This window comes from Sorex araneus, chromosome X, assembly GCF_027595985.1.
Source record: "Sorex araneus isolate mSorAra2 chromosome X, mSorAra2.pri, whole genome shotgun sequence".
Classification (NCBI taxonomy): Eukaryota; Metazoa; Chordata; class Mammalia; order Eulipotyphla; family Soricidae; genus Sorex; species Sorex araneus.
In genome coordinates, this window is record NC_073313.1 from 222,692,122 (window position 1) to 222,712,907 (window position 20,786).

At 39.2% G+C, this 20,786-nt stretch overlaps 1 protein-coding gene across 1 annotated transcript in view; it reads left to right on the forward strand.

Moving 5' to 3' along the window:
- ANKAR (ankyrin and armadillo repeat containing) overlaps positions 1-20,786 on the forward strand; it is a 65,870-nt gene that overhangs the window by 10,305 nt on the left and 34,779 nt on the right. The window contains exons 3-9 of the mRNA XM_055122009.1: positions 646-809; positions 1,605-1,708; positions 3,085-3,265; positions 6,311-6,530; positions 13,711-13,912; positions 16,753-16,961; positions 19,824-19,928. Coding sequence (XP_054977984.1) covers positions 646-809; positions 1,605-1,708; positions 3,085-3,265; positions 6,311-6,530; positions 13,711-13,912; positions 16,753-16,961; positions 19,824-19,928 — 1,185 coding nt within the window. The remainder of the gene's footprint in view (positions 1-645; positions 810-1,604; positions 1,709-3,084; positions 3,266-6,310; positions 6,531-13,710; positions 13,913-16,752; positions 16,962-19,823; positions 19,929-20,786) is intronic.

Sequence of the window (20,786 nt, forward strand, 5' to 3'; positions counted from 1 at the left end):
TTTTTAAATCTTAACTATACCTTAAGACACATAGTTTCAAACCCTTTTTTTAAAAAAAATGAATGGTAGTTAGGCACTAATCTTGGGGTCACACAGAGAAATTAGTAAGTAGAGAGACTAGAATAATAGTATAGGGGTTAGAGTGCTTGCTTTGCAAGTGTCCAACCCCAGTTTGAACTAGGAATAAGACCTGAGCTTTTTCTTACTCAAAAAAAAATTGGGGGGCGTGGGAGAAATTGTACAGCAAGTAGATTGATTGCCTTGCACCTGGTCAGCCCAGGTCTGATCCTGCACATCCCATATTGAGCAGGCTGGAATGATTCCTGACCACATGCCAGCACCCAAAACACCACCTGGTGTGACCCAAATCCTCTCCCCATTTACTGATAAAAAATTATCAGTAAGTAGAATAATTTATTGAGTAGCATTTTGAAATATCTGTGCAATGAAACCATTAAAATGCCATAAACAAGTTATATATGTGTTTTAAATGTCTATGTATATACTAAGTACATAAAGAATCCTATAAACTATAATTACCAATATTTTTATTTATTTTCACTTATCTGAATAAGAATTTGTCTCCAAAATGTTATAGTTTTTACTGCTTCCCTTTTTAATAAAAGTTTGTTTTCATTTTCGGAGATGACAAAGTCAAGACAGAGCGAGAATTGCCTCCATTTATTTATGGACGAGATTTTAAATGCCAGCATTTCGACTACAAAGAGAATCAGTATTTTCATGTTCATGGAGGAATTGAATTTGATGTCAGCACTCCTTCCATTAAAAATGCTTTAGAAGATTTTAAGGTTTAAATTAATATTGTTCCTTAAATTAGTTTCTCATTTTATAACTCTTTTGTCCTATTCTCCAACCAGGAAGAGTCTATGTTGGTATAGGTACTAGGAAGTACTCAAATGATAATCTTCTTAGCTTACTTATTTTTCATAATTTAATAACATGTATTAATGTAGCTATATCTATGATTGCTGTGTTAGATGTCAGAGGTAAAATGAAAAGAAGTTGGGGCAGCTTTTATTCTTGCAGAATTTCAAGTCTTCTAACGTATACTTAATTGTCCTAAGCCCATTAGCACAGCAGTAGAAATCTCTGAATATTCAATACAGATACTTCCATTAACTTTGAGATTCCTAGAACAGAGATCTTCTAGAATTTGGAACCAGTAATTCTCCACCTGGAAATCCACATAAGCATATATTTCACTCTTCATTTTTTTCCTCCTCTAGTTTATATCTTTTGTATTTTTTCCTCTCAAAAAGCAGGAACGGGGACTAGAGAGATAGTGGATCAGGTAGAGCTGTTGCCTTGCATGCAGCTGATCAAGGTTTGATTCCTGGCACCACAAATGGTCTTTTGAGTGCCACCAGGAGTGATCACTGAGTATAGAGTCAGGAATAAGCCCCAAACTGAGTAAGGTTACCCCCCTGACACATAAGAAAACAGGAAAGAAATGGGAACCAGACACTTATTGTTGTAGTCTTATAAATTATTATCTTGCATTCTTGTCATTTAATTTTTTCTCAGTGTTATAATTGTTTAGATTTGTTTAAAGATTTGTTTTGGTAACATTATTCGTATTTTAGAAAAATGTAGGAAAGATACGGGATTGTGCCGCTAGTTCATTTGCAGAGGATTCAGGATACAAAGAATATTACTCAATACCAGTCTTGGAATTTCAAGGGAAAAGGTAAAAAACTTTATTCAAAGCAGCTGAAAGCAGGAAGAGAGAGAGAGAGAGAGACAGAGACAGAGACAGAGACAGAGAGAGACAGACAGATAGACAGACAGACAGACAGAGACAGAGACAAAGACAGAGACAGAGACAGAGAGAAGAGAAAGAGGAAGGGTAAAAGGGAGAGAGAGGGAGAGATACATAGTGCCTGACACAGAACACAGAGGCAGATGGAGGAAGGGGCACAGGAGCGAAACTGGGGACATTGGTGGTGGGAAATGTACATTGGTGAAGGGATGGGTGTTGGAACATTATATAACTGAAACAAAATCATGAACAACCATGTTACTGTGTATCTCACTATAATTCAATTAAAAAACTGAAAAAAAAATAAAAATAAAGAATTTTTTTTTCTTTTTGGGTCACACCCAGCAATGCAGAGAGGTTAATCCTGGTTCTGCACTCAGGAATTACTCCTGGCGTTGCTTAGGGGACCATATGGGATGCCGGGAATCAAACCAGTCTTGGCCATGTGCAAGGCAAATATCCCTGGTGCTATTGCTCCAGCCCCAGACATTTTTTTTAAAGTTGAAAACCAGGGAAGTATTAAAATGCAAAGGCCAACTTAAAATTTTAGGACAGAGACTCTAATTTTAACCAAATTTTAACCCTCATAAAGTGAACTGAACCAATTTTTTTTTGCTTTTTTTTGTGTGGGGGGGGTCACACCCGGCGATGCACAGGGGTCACTCCTGACTGTGCACTAAGGAATTACCCCTGGCGGTGCTCAGGGGACCATATGGGATGCTGGGACTCAAACCCAGGTTGGCCACGTGCAAGTCAAATGCCCTACCCGCTGTGCTATTGCTCCAGCCCAAGATCAACTTTTGGGAAGGCAAATGAAGACATAAGTATGTTAAGAGAGCTCACAGATAAATGTGTGAAAGGAAAGTGAACAGATTTAGAGCATAAATCTACTTCCTTCCCCCAAAGTCTGGGATTTTTGTGGATTTTAGGCAGCACCTGGGTTACTGCATGAGAAGAAGAATTACAAGGGGCAATATAGAGAAGATGGCTTGTTCTAGAGCTTTGATAATGATGCTGGGCCAGAGAGATAGTACAGCAGGTAGAGAGCTTGCATTGCATGCGTTCAGCATGGGATTGATTCCTAATATCAGACACCTGGTCTCAGAACTCCACCACAAGTGATCCTTGAGCACCAGTGGTTGTGATTCTTAAACAGAAAACAATGTTGATAACCATGTCATTAGAATGTTTACACCAAGTACAATCAAACTGTGTTCTTAGTACTAAAGAAAAATTACATTTTTCCAGAATAGAATAAAAAATAGCAATCCACTTTAAGATCAAAATTTCTTTTTCTTTCATAGCTATTATGTTATCTGCTTTGAACTAGAAACTTTCTATCAGAAAATGTATAAGACAGAGTGGTGGGGAGCCATAAATGAAATCATGAATAGTCTGAGACTGAAAAGATTCCCGCTGTCAGACGCTCAAGTACATGAACAATTCAAGAAAAAATTCGGTGTCAAAAAAACCATAAAATGCAAGGTATTTTAATGATAGTCACATAATTTGTGTAAGAGGCTACAGATAGGTATGTAGATCTCAATCAAATTTTTATTCCAGGGATAAACAGGTCAAATAAAGTTTCCAACATGGAGTAGTATAAATAAGTTCTATATTTTATACAAAGATAAATGATAAATTCCTGAGAGTACCAAAAATATTATTAATGAACTTAATCATGGTTAATGACTTGGTTAACGTGATTAATGTGTAATGAGTGTTAATTGTGTATGCCAGATAGTACTGTAGCACTGTCGTCCTGTTGTTCATAGATTACTGGTATGAAAGGTGCTATTATAAAATCTTTCAACAAATTCCTGGAACCACAGATGGTCCCCTGAGTCTATCAGGCCTCACCTTGAGCACAGAGCCAGGAATAACCCCTGAACACCATAAGGGATTCTCAAAAACAAAATCAAACCTCAAAACAAAACCCAGTAACAAAATGCCTATATCTATCTCGACACTCTTAGTTGCAGTTTGTGAAACTATTATAGGTTGTAAACTCACCAATTTCAAAAGATACACTGATATTTAATTTACTGTATCACTGTATCACTGTCATCCCTTTGCTCATCAATTTGCTCGAGTAGGCACCAGTAACGTCTCCATTGTGAGACTTGTTGTTACTGTTTTTGGCATATTGAATATGCCAACGGGTAGCTTGCCAGGCTCTGCCGTACGGGGGAGATACTCTCGGTAGCTTGCCGGGCTCTCCAAGAGGGGCAGAGGAATCGAACCTGGCTCGGCTGTGCAAGGTGAACACTCTACCCACTGCGCTATTGCTCCAGCAAATTGTCATAGATTTTAAACTTTGATATCCTGTTTAATTTTAAAATATTAGATGCCTAAAAGAAGAGCAACTTTTTAAAATTTTAATTGAATCACCATGAGATATAGTTACAAGGTTGTCCATGACCAGGTTTCAGTCATATGATGTTCCAACACCCATCCCTTCACCAGTGTACATTTTCCACAACAATGAACCAATGTCCAGAGTTTCTCCCTTATCACCTCCCCCCCACTGTGCCCCCCCACCCCTCAGCCTGCCTCTATGGCAGGCACTCTCTCTCTCTCTCTCTCTCTCTCTCTCTCTCTCTCTCTCTCTCTCTCACACACACACACACACACACACATATACACACACACAAACACACACACAAATATACACACACATTATGTTTTGCAATACAGCTACTGAAAAGTTATCATATCCCTTTACTTTCAGCACTCAGTTCCTGTCCAGAGTGATCATTTCCAACTATCATTGTCCTAGTGATCCCTTCTCTGTCTTAACTGTCCTCCTCCTCCCTCCACTTATGGCAAGCTTCCAGACATGGACTAATCCTCCTGGCTCTTGTTCCTACTGTCCTCAGTATTAGTCTCATACTATGTTTTGTTTGTTTTTAATCCCACAAATGGTTTCTATCATTATGTGTCTGTCCCTCTCTTGACTCATTTCACTCAGCGTAATAAGAGTTGCATTTTTGCCTCTCCATTTCCTAGCGCAGAGAAGAAAACCCCTCATTTTAAAAAATTTATTTTATATTTAGAGGACCATACCCTGCAGTGCTCAGGGAATATTTCTGGCTCTGTGTTCAGGAGTGATCCCTGAGAAGTGCTCAAGGAATCACATATGGCGGCAGGGATACAACCAGGGTCAGCCATATGCAAAACAAGCACCTTAGTTCCTGTATTACCTCTCCAGCCCTAGCAAACTGTGTTTCTCTAGCTAATGTATTCACATCTCTAAACATCTGCATGAGACTTTTTAAAATCAGAGAAGGAACTGGATGATCTACAGTTGCCAAAAAAGTAATTTAAAGAAATATTTGTGTTGTCTCTATGGGAAGCTTAGCACAAAGCAGGGATTGGTGGGGCAGGGGAGAGTATTGACACAGAGTTGAAGGGAAGCAGACACTGGTGGAGAGTGTGTGGTGGAATGTTTTATGCGTGAAACTCTACGTTAATATCTTCGGAAACCGAAACCACCATACTTAAAGTTTGAAAAAAAAAAAATCCTTCTTAAACTCATCAAAGAAGGATCTACAATTCTTCCCTTAAAGAGGGTAGAATTGAGTCTTAATAAAAAACTTTTAAGATTTTCAATCTTTTTCTTTTGGATGGGGAGATCAATCAGCTGATTATAATGACAAGATACTGATTGGTTACATGTTGAAAAAAAACATGCAATATAAAATACAGGAAAAAATGGTTCCAATTCTGCCTATTCCCACTTCAAGCACTCCTTGCAAAAAAAAAAATCATCATTATGATTTGGTTAGAGCAGGCTTAGAGCTCAATATGTCTTCCTAGCTTTAAAAACTTTCCTTGTTGGGGGCTGGAGCAATAGCACAGCGGGTAGGGCATTTGCCTTGCACGCGGCCAACCTGGGTTTGATTCCCAGCATCCTATCTGGTCCCCTGAGCACCACCAGGAGTCTTCATTCCTGAGTGCAAAGCCAGGAGGTAACCCCTGTGCATTGCTGGGTGTGACCCAAAGAGAAAAAAACAAACAAACAAACAAAAAACCAAAAAAACTTTCTTTGTTTCCCAGTGAGTTTTTTCATGAACCTTGTGAAAATGTTATTGTAATTAAGCACCAATTCTATGGTTGTATGAATGCATTTTATTGTTCTTTCCCCACGCAAATCATACTTTCCCCAATGTAAAACAGACACAATACTATCTCCCATATTCAACGGATTAACTTTCCAAGGTTTTAGTTACTGCAGTCTGAAAATATTACCTAACAAGGTATTTTTAGAGAGACTAAACTCATAGAACTTTTGCTGCAGCATTTTGTTAAAATTATTAATGTACTATTAGTTGTTGTTATGCATCTCTTACTGTCTAGTTTTATCATAAGTATATATGTTTATATGCACATATAAAATACCTCTTATTATAGATTTAGTACAACTCAATTTCAGGCATCTATTGTGGGTCTTAAAAAGTAAACCCCATAGATAAGGTAGAACTACTGTATTTTGGGGAGGAAATGAATTCTGGCCTTTTATGATTTTAGAATATACCATTTGGTATGAAGTCTGCTGTTGAAAGAGGATTATCTGCTGTTTTCCATACACTTAGCCGTAAAACCTCAAGTTCAACTATCAATATTTCAGATGAGACGGGTTATACTCTCTTCCATCATGCTGCACTACACAACAGGGTTACTATTGTAAGTCAGCTGTGCAATTCCAACTTCAATGTTAACCAGAGATGCTTTAATATGTCTACCCAAGGTGTGTACATTTTCAGACTTTAAAATGTTTTTCTTTTAGTAACAGCATTAAGAATGCATGTTGAGGGCCAGGATGTAGCTCAGCAGTAGAGCACTTGCATGTTTGAAGCTCTGGGTTTGATTTTTCAAGTCCAGAAAGAAAACAAAAACAAAAAGGATTATCTGCTGGTTTCCATAACTTTCATGACTAAAAAAAATAAAGAATGCTTATTGATCTTAGGGCAAGGATAGTTGCTCTTGGCACCTAGAGCAACCTTGAGATGTTTGTATTATTTGTTCCAGAGAAACTCCCCTCCCTCCCTCCCTCTTTTCCTTCCTTCCTTCCTTCCTTCCTTCCTTCCTTCCTTCCTTCCTTCCTTCCTTCCTTCCTTCCTTCCTTCCTTCCTTCCTTCCTTCCTTCCTTCCTTCCTTCCTTCCTTCCTCCCTCCCTCCCTCCCTCCCTCCCTCCCTCCCTCCCTCCCCCCTCCCTCCCTCCCTCCCTCCCTCCCTCCCTCCCTCCCTCCCTCCCTCCCTCCCTCCCTCCCTCCTTCCTTCCTTCCTTCCTTCCTTCCTTCCTTCCTTCCTTCCTTCCTTCCTTCCTTCCTTCCTTCCTTCCTTCCTTCCTTCCTTCCTTCCTTCCTTCCTTTTCTTCCTTCCCTCCCTTCCCTCCCAGGTCGTACTTTGGGCTCTATGCTTACGGATCACTCCTGGTGGGGATCATATGTGGTTCCAGGGATTAAATCTGAGTCGACCATACATAAGGCAACCATCCTATCTGCTGTAACATCACTCTGGCCCCTTCTTTTAGTTTATTTTAACTATCATAATTTCTTCCTTACATAGTATTATTTATTTTTTACTTATTGCATCTCTCTCACTTGTATATAAGCTTCATAAAAGGAACAGTTTCGTTTATTTTGCCATAATAAAATTTCCAGAATAAAACCTGGAATTAGTGGGTGCAAGGGAGATAGTTGTTGAATATATATATGGATGAATGAGGTAACATTTGACAATTGCTGGCATAATTAATACACGGTGATGTACTATTGAAATCAGACAAGCTAAGATAAAGAGAAGTTCCAGCAGAATACCCCTTTCTTATTCCAGGGCTCTCAACTAGCAATAATTGCCTTCTGTTAAGTTCATAATATAAACTGAAATTATATTTAATTCAAAAATCCCCCTAATGATTTTTTGGATTTATAATTCCTTTATTGATACCTAATTCCTTTATTGATACCTAGTTTAAACTTTTAAAAAGAATTTTATTGATTATTAGATATGCACACATATTTTTATAATAACAGGAATAAATTTAACAATTTAAGAATAATTAAGTTAAAGGTAAAAGTAAAGGTTTTAATAACTGAAGAGGAAAATAGAGTTAAAGTGGCAGGAATTATTGAAGCCACAATATTGACAGCAAATGATAGTAATTTTCTATTTTAACTTGGCAAGCTATCTTAATATGCTTTGTTAAATTTGTAACATCAATGTAAACTGCTTTGCTTTAATCTAGCTGGCTACTGATAAGTTCTATCAGCATGATTAAAATGTTTTAATATTAAGATATTTCTATTTCTCAATTAAAATTTTCAATAGAAAATATTTGATAGATGAACCTAATTAAAACAGACCACCAGTTTAGTCCAATTTAAATGCACTGGATAGCCCGTTACTTAAGAAGTGTTATCTTTTTGTATAAAAAATATTTGATACATTAAAATCTCTCACTCATCTTGTGACTAAGATTTCTGAAGATCAGGCAGTAATTGTATGACTGTGATGGGTGGAAATGTCTATTTTTTATTACTTGGCCATCATAAAACTGTCCTCACTCAGTTTGACCAGTCATGTGACCAGTTTCCTGAAAGGCCCACATTTCCTGATCTGATCTTAATAGCCTATCACATGCAAGCATTGTACCCCTGTGGCTTGACCACTGTCACTCAGTCCTTTTGATGTAATGCTGCAATCTATATCTAGTCATTTTGTTCTTATTCATGTGATTCTATTTGGACTAATTTAGGAAACCACTATTTATTATAATCATATTTCTGTATATATTGTCTTTTGAAACAGATTCATCCAAAATGGACATGAAAAAAGAAAGAACTGGTAAGATATGAGCAAACTATTTGATCTTTTTGTTTTGTTTTTGACATTTTTAATTGTTGATATTCTGATTTATAGTACTGTTAATGATAGGCTTCACACATTCATGTTCCACCAGTGTTCCCTCACCTCAACCCCTTCCAATTTGTTGCTTTGGAGAACCTCATTGCCTATATTCACATATATCCAAACTTTTTAGCATCTCCAATATGTTCTCTTACATGAGAATATTGGCAGATGATGTTTTGTGTAAATCTTGAAGCATAGGTTTTTCTCCCCATAGTTTATTAATTCATATTCCTAAGTCTGAGTCTTAGCATTCCCCCTTTCAACCCCTCACCATTTATTTTTTGCTTTGTGATTGATGTCAATTTAATTTTTTTAATTTTATTTTTATAAAGTTTTTCACAATTTGTTACATTCAGTATTCCAACACCAATCCCACCACCATTACACCTTCCCATGATCTGTATTTCAAATTTTCCCACCACCATCCACACCTGCCCCAAAGGCCGATCCTAAATTATTTTGTATTGCTTGTTATAAGTAATCTGCTAAAAATGATCCAAAAATATTTTCTTAGAGGAAAGTGTGTGAAAATTTTTGTATCTCACCTTGGAGCCATTAAGCCTTTGTGTAAGAGATTACTAACATGTTGTTACAGGTTGAGCCTTGTGTGCATATATATATATATATATATATATATATATGTGCATATATATAAGCCTTGTGTGCTTATATATAATATATATATATAAATTGGTTGCCTTCTTTTTTCATGCCATAAAATATGGTTTGCTACTCTTGGTACATCAGTAGTATAAAGTATGAGATGTCGTGCAGCCACAAAGGCTCCAAGAATTCTAAAATTTTAAATAGGGTGATACGAGAAGCAGAGCCTCCCGCCTACTGACTGTGATCCTGAGGTCTCCTAACCCATTTTGGCACCAGAGCAGATTCTTGCAGCCATGCATTTTGACTGCGAACTGAACTACAACCTCGTGCAGCCCGGGGAGGGATTTTTTTCCCTCTCCACCCCATTTTTCTGAGCGAAAATGGCGGCAGCGGCAGCAGCCACGCGGTGAGAGCCACCCTCTAAGACCCCTACACCAGGAGGTAGGACTTTCTTTAGTGACGTAGCCTGTAGGTGATCCTGGGAGGGGAGGTGTTCCCGGCGCGCCTTCCGCCCAGAGATGAACCAAGAGCCGCGGCACGAGAAGCAGAGCCTCCCGCCTACTGACTGTGATCCTGAGGTCTCCTAACCCATTTTGGCACCAGAGCAGATTCTTGCAGCCATCCATTTTGACTGTGAACTGAGCTAAAGTATTAGAAACCCAAAACCGCGCGGCCGCAATAGCGGCCGCGCGGACTCAAAGTCTTCACTTTTACCAAGGAAGAGAAATTATTAGATGATGCTTATTCAACAGGCCTGATTGTTGGGGAAAATTTCCAATCAACAATAGTGAGTTCTGTATGGAAATATGTAATGTACTCAATATATAGAGAGAATAATGGGAATATCATCACTACTTAGATGGGGGTGGGGTGGGAGGGGGGTGTATTGGGGTTCTTGGTGGTGGAACGGGTGCACTGGTGAAGGGATGGTGGTTTAATCAGTATTTGACTGTGACTTAAACCTGAAAGCTTTGTAAAAAAAAAAAATAAAAAAAAAATAAATAGGGTGATAGAAGTGGAGTTAACCTTTTAACTGAATGGTGACTTTGGTATCTGGAGGCATTTCTGAAGCTTATTGTCAACTTAATTTTTCTAAAATCAGGCTCAAACATGGGTTTTATGTCTTAAAATGACACTTGATAGGTTGGTGAAATCGGTTCAAAGGGCTGAGTATGTTCTTTGCAGGAGAGAAGTCAGGTTCATCTTGGCTTTGCATGATTCCTGAGCACCGGCAAGCATGGCCCCCAAAACCAAAAATAGATGAATAAATCCAAAATCCCTGACATAATTTAGATATGCTGTCATTGAGGGATAGCACAGTACATGAAAACTAAGAAATGAATCATTCTTTACTGAGGAAAGGGGCTTGACCTAAGCATTGGATGAACAAAAATAAATGTTTAAGAGGATTTACCTTCTGTAAGTTTATCTAAGAAAGCCTATCGTTAACCCCTACAGTTTAAGAAGTATTTGTTAAAAATATCACCCCCCCCCGCAAAAAAAAATCTATTTACAAAGGCCTAGGTTTTGTAAGGGAAGGACAATATTTACTCAAGGGGTGCCACCTTCCATTGGAGGGGTACACAGTTCACAGCTCATTACCAGGACTTCAGGCCTTCACCTCCTTAATTCCAAGTCTTCTGTCAGTCCCACCCATCAACACACACACACACACACACACACACACACACACAGAGGAAGAAACAATAAGTCAAAGCACAGAGGTGGTTGGGATCTCTTAGGACAGAGGGCAGGTAGAGTGAGGTGAGCAGGCCTGCAGCTTGGGGTAGCTTATTGCTAGAGCAAATCCTTCTGTGTGAGTCACTGGGGTTCATCCCCTGCACCACAAAAGCTGGAGCAAAAGGGGAAAGGACAGGGGAGGGAAGGGAAAGAAAGAACCTCACACTTGCAGCTGTGTGACTGTGTCTCTCATTCTATTGCTCTGTCTCTATCTTCTTTTCTTTTTATTTCTTGGTGTCACTCTGACAACATTGTATGATGTCCTTTTGTTTTGTTGTTTATTATTCTTCACTGAATATATTCTCCACGAAGTTCAAGGATTTAGTTTGGTTTGCCCTGGCATCCCAGTTCTCAGTAGAAAACCCTGCCTTTAGGAGGTTCTGGGCAAAGTAACTGCAGTGAGCTCCTGGACAGAGGCAGGCAGGATAGCAGCTGAGTCACAGTGTACAGGAGTGCACAGGAGGTGCTTTTGGTATTCATAGAGGCAAGGAACAGGGAGGGAGGGTTCTCCACCAGAAAGTCTTTCCTTCAGCCATTACAAACTCCTTCAGATTGTCTCTAACTTAGCTAAGCACAGTGATTCTCACCCTGCCGTTGTTGGCTTTGTGCACTTCATGGATAGTTCTTTTCAGTGGAGGATTGTCTTGTTCATTTATTCTAAATGCACCTAGTTGTTGCTACTAGGTATATTGCCAAACGTCAGCAGGCAGCAGCCCCTAGGTGTCACAACAAAATATGTCATTGATCAGAGCTGGTGTTGGGTGCGAGAGAGGTGGAAAAGAGCACTGTATCTCACTACTCTGGGACAAATGTTCAAGAACAGAGGAGTCACACTGAGTTTTCATAAAATGCAACATTCTGTTCAGAGCACCAGGGCAGGGCAGGGCAGGGCAGGGGGCAAGATTCTACTGTTCAAGCCAAGTGTACTTTAAAACAGTTTTGAAAAAATACACAAGTGAGGGAGGGTAAAGGCATAGTTATTTCACAGGTTGCTCTGTGATAAATCTACAGGCAGGCAGTATATTACAAAGCAATGCCTTCATGATCTCAGCCTGCTGGAAGAAACAAGTTGTTTTTTGAAGTGTGCAAGCTCTCTGTCTCTCTGTCTCTCTGTCTCTCTCTTTCTCCCTCTCCTTTTTTCTCTCTCCCTTCCTCCCTTGTCCTCTTTCTCTCCCTCCCCTGTATAACTGGGTCCTCCTCGTATAACTGAGTAACTGAATCTCAGACTGGTCCACATAGCATTTTGCCAATTACAGTTAAGATTTTTTTCCTACCCCTGCCGTGGTACCCCTGGGTTTTGTGCTCTGGTAAGCTGTCATTTTCTAGGTCTACTTGCCAATCTCTGCGTTTGGGTAGAGCCAGGCAGCATGTTTTGACCCATAAACTTACTTCTCTAATGGATCTACGAAGACTTGTTGATTTTTCTGTTTCTTCATCTTTTATTTGTTAGTTTTAAAGTTATTTTCACGAGTGGCAAAGTTTTTTTTTCTTTTTGAGTTATATCCAGCAATGCATAGGAGTTACTCCTGGCTCTGTACTCAGGAATTACTCCTGGTAGTGTTCGGGGGACCATATGGCCATATGGGATGCTGGGAGTTGAACCCGGGTTGGCCGTGTGCAAGGCAAACACCCTGCCCGCTGTGCTATTGCTCCAGCCCCCATGAGTGGTAATTTTAAATCTCTTTTCATGCTGGACCAGATATAGGAGACTAAGATGTAATTTCATTTTATTTTAATTATTGGAGTGGTCCTCAAGACTTCTTCCTGGCTCTGTGCTCAGGAGGCCAGATGTGAACCAGGGCTGTGGCCAACAACCACATACAAAGTCTTACCTTTTCCACTATCTCTTGGACCCCAAACCCCTATATTTTTACTTGAGGGGCCTCTCCTGGCAGTTTTTGACCAGATCTGCACACACGATTGCGAGGATCACAGTCATTTAGCCGTGGTGCTCACACACAGGCTGGAAAGGGGTCACACTCCTGGCTGCAGTACTGGCACATCGTTAGCTACAGTGCCTGCCTGGGGATCCTAAACAACAGAGCAGTGGGGACCTGGAAACGTAGGGAGATCAAACTGGGATCCCCACACAAACAAGGCAGACATTTTTCTCCCTGAGCCAGCCTTATAGGCCTTTGGTGAGCATTTGTTTTTCCCATTTCAAAGGTTCTTATCGCTACTATAAAACATTTGCATAAAATAGAAAATAAACAGGAAATATCTTGGTTTATCACAGCCCTGTTTTACTCATGGGCTTAATATTTTTAATTTAGTCTTTTCAATGTCATTTAGTCTTATAAAATGTATTGATTTTGAATGATCAGTCATCATGGGTTAGAAAAATAGAATTGGGGCTGGAGCAATAGCACAACGGGTAGGGGGTTTGCCTTGCACATGGCCGACCCGGGTTCAATTCCCAGCATCCCATATGGTCCCTTGAGCACTGCCAGGAGTGATTCCTGAATGCAAAGACAGGAGTTACCCCTGAGCATTGCTGGGTATGACTCAAAATGCAAAAAAAAAAAAAAAAATTGAGTTACCTAAATTAATGCTCTTTGTGTTTATTATATCACACAAAACTCCAAACATTGTGTCTGGTGCTCAGTAAGGCATAGCTTTTAAGGAATGTTCTTTTTCTGACCATAAAAGTGATTAGCAACTTATTCTAGGTCTGACACCGCTACACCTGGCTGCTCAGGCGGGCTCCTTGGAAACAGCCCTCTGTCTCCTGAGCTTCAGAGCTGATTACACACTTTCTGAAAAAAGAGGCTGGTTGCCAATTCATTTTGCTGCCTTCTATGACAAGATCTGCATCATCATTGTGCTCTATAGGAAGGACCCTACTTTGCTGGAAGCAGAGGCAACTGCTGAGTAAGATGCTAAATATCTGTAAAAAGTCAAATTCCTCCTTTCTTGACTTGCCCCTGGACACTGCATTGGAAGGAATGATTGGTGTGATTGATTTGAAAGGCTGCGTCAGGCTCACTCTGTTATCATATCTGGTGACTTGGTCTCTCTCACCAATTCTCTTCAGAATTTGTAGAGATGGAAAACTCTGTTGTGTGCTTTCCAGAAGAGTTATGAGCCCGAGGAAGTTATTACTGACCTTCTCCCGATTCTTGTACAGAATAGTTTTTCATCTTAATTAGTCTTGGGAAAATTCTGCAACTAAGATGAAAATTGCTCCAAATTAAACAGTATCAGCAAGCAGTCCATGAATTCCAGACTAAATATAGACTATAGATAACAGAAGTATCTTACATATTTAAAATAGAAACCCACTAAAGGAAGAAAATAACTTTGAAATAGGGAAACCTAAGATACAGGTTTATTTAAGCTGGGTACTAAACATTCTGATGCAGGTAGAATTTCTTCTTCAGGAACATTTTTGACTAGTTATCTAAAGAATGATCTAAAGATGATCACTTTGGATCTAAACTTGACTAAGGCTTAGCATTATTTGGATATTTACAGATCTTTACATCACCTATCCATTATTATTCAGTGGCCAGTGTGAGGTAGGGATGTTTAAGGAAACTTTTGAAGAAATAAGGATCTCTCCCACATTCTCCAACAGGTTCTGGAAAGCACCATGGAAAGTGCAAACCTGAGTTCAACTCTTGGTCCTATTATATTTTGACTGTTTTAAGTAGTAGTTCCCTTTAAGTAGAGGGAACTAAAAGAAAGGACTGATTACAAAAGGGCAAACAGTGGGATATCAGAAATAGAAGTGAAAAATCTGCATTTTTAAGGAATAAGCCAAGGATTAGCAGAAGTTGAGATCTATTTGGAGCTAATCAGGACTGTGACCATATTCCTGGTGAATATGGAGTGCATATAAAGATATGACAGGGAACCAGAGAGATCCAAGTACAAAGGTATTAGCACGATGCCAAAGTCACGGACAATAGGAGAAGATAGGAAGAGAAAGGCTCATGTATTGAGATAATATGAGGAGGGGGCAATGACCATGTGGACTTGGAAAGGGTAATACGGTTTATTCAAGAGCATATTTTTCAAATGAGGAAACTCTGAGTGATGGTGTTAGACATAGACAAAATCTTCCTACCATGCGTGGGTGGGATTGAGGGATGGAGACAACAGGATAACAGTCTCATTAAAATGAAAAATGAGAAGATAAAGAGATTTTCATTCATAAAGAACAAGTGTTTTCTCAGCAGATAAAAGTAGAAGAAAGCTGTAGGGATAGTTGATTAGAGGTGAGAACATGCAGAAAGAGAAAAAGTTTCACTAAAAGGGGAAGGCACGGAATAAGAACTGAAAAGATATTTGATGTAATGTAATAAGCAAAAGGAGAAATTAACTCTGTATCAAGACTGCTAGAAGCATTTCAACCCTTACATCAACAATGTCACCCAGATATTGTTACCCTTGTTCTTTTACAGATAAAGTAATCCAATTTCCAAAAAGTCATATTGCTAGTAAATAGCTCTTTTATTTAAGGTAGGACTGAGAGACAGAGACAGTACAGGGGCCAAAATGCTTGCCTTGCATGTGCCTGCCCCAGTTCAATCCCAACACTGCACATGATCCTCTGAGCCCTACCAGGAGTAACCCCTGAGCACAGAGCTAGGAGTAAGCCCGAGTACTTCCAGGCATGGTCCCCAAATGCCCCAAACCAAAAATGTAAAAATGTAAAAATAAAGTTGAAGCTGCTGAGACAATAAAGACACCCCAAAATGTGGTCATTTAAACAAAATTAACATGTAATTCTTCCTGTAAAGTTGAGGGCTGGCATAATGGCTTGACAAAGCGAGAGGCCCAGACTTGCTCTTGTTGCTTAGCATGTAGGATCCAGAAAACAGTATAAAATGGTGACTCCTTTTTCATAATTCTGCCTTTAGTCTAGACATTAAGAGAAAGAAAGGAAAAGTAATGGCATACTCCTTTTCTCTCTAGGGCATTTTTAGTGAACATCTGCTAATTTCACAGTGGCCAAGCTTAGTCATACAGTTGTATCTATATCCATAAGAGGGGGTGGTGGTGAGAAGATGTAATATTACCTGGGTAACCATATTCCCAAACCAAAGAACTCCACTATATAAGGGCTGGAGTGATAGCACAGCGGGTAGGGCGTTTGCCTTGCACGCGGCCGACCCGGGTTCGATTCCCAGCATCCCATATGGTCCCCTGAGCACCGCCAGGGGTAATTCCTGAGTGCAGAGCCAGGAGTGACCCTTGTGCATCGCCAGGTGTGACCCAAAAAGCAAAAAAAACTCCACTATATAAAAAGCATAGAGTGTGTTTTGGAGAAAATAGTTTGTTCATGTGAGAAAGAAGAAGTTGGGATTTGTTAACTGATCATGAAATATAAAAAAAAAATGAGTTGAAATATTACCTGAGCCTCAGTTCCATCATTTTGTCAAAATAGATTGATGATACTTGTCTTGTTTTTCACATTTTACTTAAAGTTGTATTAGAGAAGAGAGTGCTTTCTAAGAATTTTGCACATCATAAATTTGTGAACATGTTTATAAGATAAGATCACTACTCTGAGGTGGGGGAGGGGCAAACATTATCAATGGGAAGGAAGGCAAATTTATTTACAAGTGGAATATAAAAAACAAAATAGGTAAGAAAGATAAGCCAATGACACAAATTATACTTCCTCTAATTTGGATAATCATAACAAAAGTGAATTGAATTCTGTAAATGTAGTCAAGAAGAATCCTGTGATCCTTGATTTTTAGGAATCAGTGCACGCCATTGTTACTTGCTGCCACTTCAGGGGCACTGGACACCATTCAGTATCTATTTTCTCTTGGTGCAAATTGGAGAAAAACAGATAACAAAGGAAATAATATAATACATTTATCAGTGCTAACCTTTCACACAGAAGTTCTCAAGTATTTAATAACGTTGAATATTCCTGAACTCCCAGTTTGGAAAACTTTAGTAGGTGAGTATAGAACATGTAATCTCTTTATAAATTGACATTATTATTAGTAGCACTGTAGCACTGTTGTCCCGTTGTTCATTGATTTGCTCAAATGGGCACCAGTAAGGTCTCCATTGTGAGACTTGTTGTTACTGTTTTTGTACTCAGTTTAATTATTGACAGAGAATCTGAACAGAACAAATAAAAATATATGTATCACATTTTAAATATCTTAACATCTCCCCAATTTTTTATTTAAAACCAGCTATATAAATAATATTAATACATATATTGAGTATAAACGTAGCTTTATTTCTAATTTAAATAATGATATCCAGATATTTTACACAATTATATATTTTTTATTTCTAATTTCCTCCAAAGTTTAACCATCTTCTTTATCATAAAATGTGTAAAACACAAAAATAAAAAGAAAGGGCGCGCAGGCGGCGAGGCAGGCGAAGGAAGGAAGAAGGCCAAACTGGTTGCTCGATCGGTTTATTTCATGTCCATCTCCATTCTCCTCTGATTCTCCTCCTGCTTCTTTCTCCCCCATCCTACTTCATTCTCTCTCTCTCTCTCTCTGCCTCTCTCCCGGCTCTTGGTCTCTCTCTTGATCTGTGGATCTGGCCCCCGTGGATCTGGCCCCCGTGGATCTGGCCCCCAACCCACTCTTACAGCCTAGTTAAATCTCCCCAGCATGAGGGGGTTGGGGCATACACATAGGTGTGGTCAGCAATAGGGTAAGGTTCTTTTCCCTCAGGGGATGCTTCTCCTAAGACTTAATTCTCTTTCAGCAGGAGGATCCACCCAAGGGCAGAGTCCCATGAATGTGTTTCTCTTCTCCTCAGCCAGCAAACATATAAGAATTCATAATATTAATTATTTTGTATGGACACAATAAGAGATGCATTAAAGCTTATAAATTGCTCTCCTGGAGCCATCTCAATTTCAGACTACAGTGCTCAGGCCAGATCAGTCTTTCCTATCCCTGGCAGGGTCCCAGTCTCATAATTACTATTGGATCATGACAGCATTTGTCTATGATCAAGCTCTTAACTTATAGTTAAGAATTAGGCACTTTGGCCAGGCCCATCTCGATGCCAGGGTAGCACATAACTCACCGCTCGCCCTGGATCCTTCCCGTCCCACGTCGGGGACCCTACTTTGGGGTGCTAGGAACTGAGGGCAACTGAGGCTTAAGTGGAGAAAGCAGATGCCCAGGAGGGAATAATATTCGAGGCCAATTAAGTCTTAAGTTATAAAAACATAATATTGTCTTCTTGTGTCTATACAAAAAAGACAAAGCTTTAAAGTAAATTATTCAAATGGCATAAAGAGGAGAGAAAGGCAATGTTATAATATTCAGTGTCCTAGGAAGTTCTGACCTTACCAATTAACAGAGTTTGATTAAGGGAAGAGCAGATAAACTGGTAGAAATGGTTACAGATAAACAAAGGAATGGGAGTGACTCAGGAGCACTTTGATGGGTGTGACTGATAAACCTAAGCTCCTAGTGGCAAGGGGGAAAGGACAAACCAATGATATCCAACAATAAAAGGTAATAACAAAAGTAGAAATAAAGGGAAGATAAAAAGGAAGAAAAGGTTGAGTGGAAAAGATTCCCTAGAATTTGTCCTAAACTTACAAATTTTAGAGACAGATTCTATATGCTTTCTCATATTTTGATAGTTGTTTTGTAGAAAAAGTTGTTAGTTTTTTCCAAAGTTATATTCTGTCTACCTAGAAAATTCATTTGAATTCAGTAGCATTCATATTGAAAAAACCTGGTGTGCTTTACTTTGTTTTTCTTGAAAACCCCAGCTTAAGAGCCCCCATCAGCCATTTGCTTCTACAATCCAAAATTGCCGCCATACCCCCGGCCTTACTCCACTGTCTCAGGACGGATCTCACCAAGATAAAATTTGCTGAAAATTCGGGTATGTGGGGTTTGTGACTGAAATCTCCAGGCTTTCTCAGGGGTCGGATGGGCTAACCCCCCAACCTCCCTGTACTTCAGGAAGCCTCAGCAGTCACCTCCACACCCCAAAGCTGCCACCCAATTAAAAAGCTACTCCAGCCCTACCATCCCGATAAAAATACTAAATGCCCTGAACACACACCATGACCTCTTAACACCTGTATTGAAAACTATACTGCACAAAAGGAAAGGGGGAGAGAGAGAGACAGACAGACAGACAGAGAGAGACAGAGACAGAGAAACAGACAAAGAAACAGAGAGACAGAGACAGAGAGAGAAGGAAAATGCCTCCCAAAGAGAGGCTGGGGGGAGGGGGTGAAGTGTTGGGGGATGGTGGGAGGGAAATAGGGGACATTAGTGGTGGGAAATGTACACTCATGGAGGGATGGCTGCTGATCATTGTATGACTGAACTCAATTATGAACACCTTTGTAATGGTCTATCTCACAGATATTCAATGAAAAATTTTTTAAAAGTAATGTGGAGTTCATACCCAATTCAATCAGCTTAATCAATGGCTGAAAAAAGAGAAGTACTCCTACATTTAAAAGAAAAGAAAAGAAAACCCCAGCTTAAATTTTATTTACCAACTGATTTCAGGCCAAAGATGTATACTATTTTCCAAGTGAATTTGAACCATGTGATCAATCAATCTCAGTTATTCCCATCAAATATAAAACATTTCAGAATTCTGGGCAATAACTATATAGACTGTAAACGACAGTGATCCTGGTCTCTGCAGTCTGTCAGGCATCCACAAAGGCCACACACACGGGGCATTTGAGAAATGCAGTTGGTGTGTATCTTAACCCTCTGTTTCACTCCACTTATACAGAAACAGAATCAGCCATATTCATCCCCCTGGTAAAATAATGAGTGTTTTTCTGTTGAATATTTACCAGAAATGTTGCAGTGTGAAAGCTACAAACGAAGAATGATGGCTGTCATGTCCTTAGAAGTAATTTGCTTAGCAACTGAGACATACTGGAAATTTATTTTGGATGCAGGTGATACAAAATTTATTATTTATTGCTTACACTATTTTATGTGGAGCTACATTTTATTCAGTCACTTTAAATGCTTTTGATTATAGAGGACTCATAATTTTGTTGAATTTAATTTTGTTTTTCCTTATCTTAATATCTCTTTATTCATCAATCTCATTTTATTTAATGGAAGCTGCGTAGGAACAAACACTATGTAAACCCTAATTCTCTAGAATTTTGTAAGCTATAAAATGATATTTGAGGCTGATGTATGTGACAGTTCAGGGATTAAGGCACACATGCCTGATACGTGGCTGATTCTGGTTCAATCCCTAGTACCCACCCTCCCAAAACCAAAACAATAATTAAAATAAACTGATGTTAAATTACTTAACCATGGGATGTCATGCATATTACCTATATAGAACTTAGGAGAACTGCTTATGTTCTCTAAGCCTCATTTTTTTCTTTTATTTTCCTTTTATTTATTTTTGTCCTGAGAGCTTAGTTCCTTCTGATTCTGTGCTCAGGGGTCACTCTTCATAGTGTTTAGGGGAACCATATCCAGGGTCAAACTAGGGTCAACCAGGTGCAATGCAAATACCTTAACTTCTGTACTGTCCAGCTCATCTAAACCTAAAAATGTCTCATAACTGAATGTTAAAAAAAAGAAAGGATTGATAGGTAAAAGTCATAAGAACTATCACTTAAATAAAACTTTCTATTAGAAACTACAGCTATTTTTTAATTTTAATTTTAATTTTTTTGCTTTTTGGGTCACACCCAGAGATGCAAAGAGTTACTCCTTGCTCTTCACTCAGGAATTACTCCTGGAGATGCTTCGGGGACCATATGGGATGCTGGGAATCCAACCCGGTC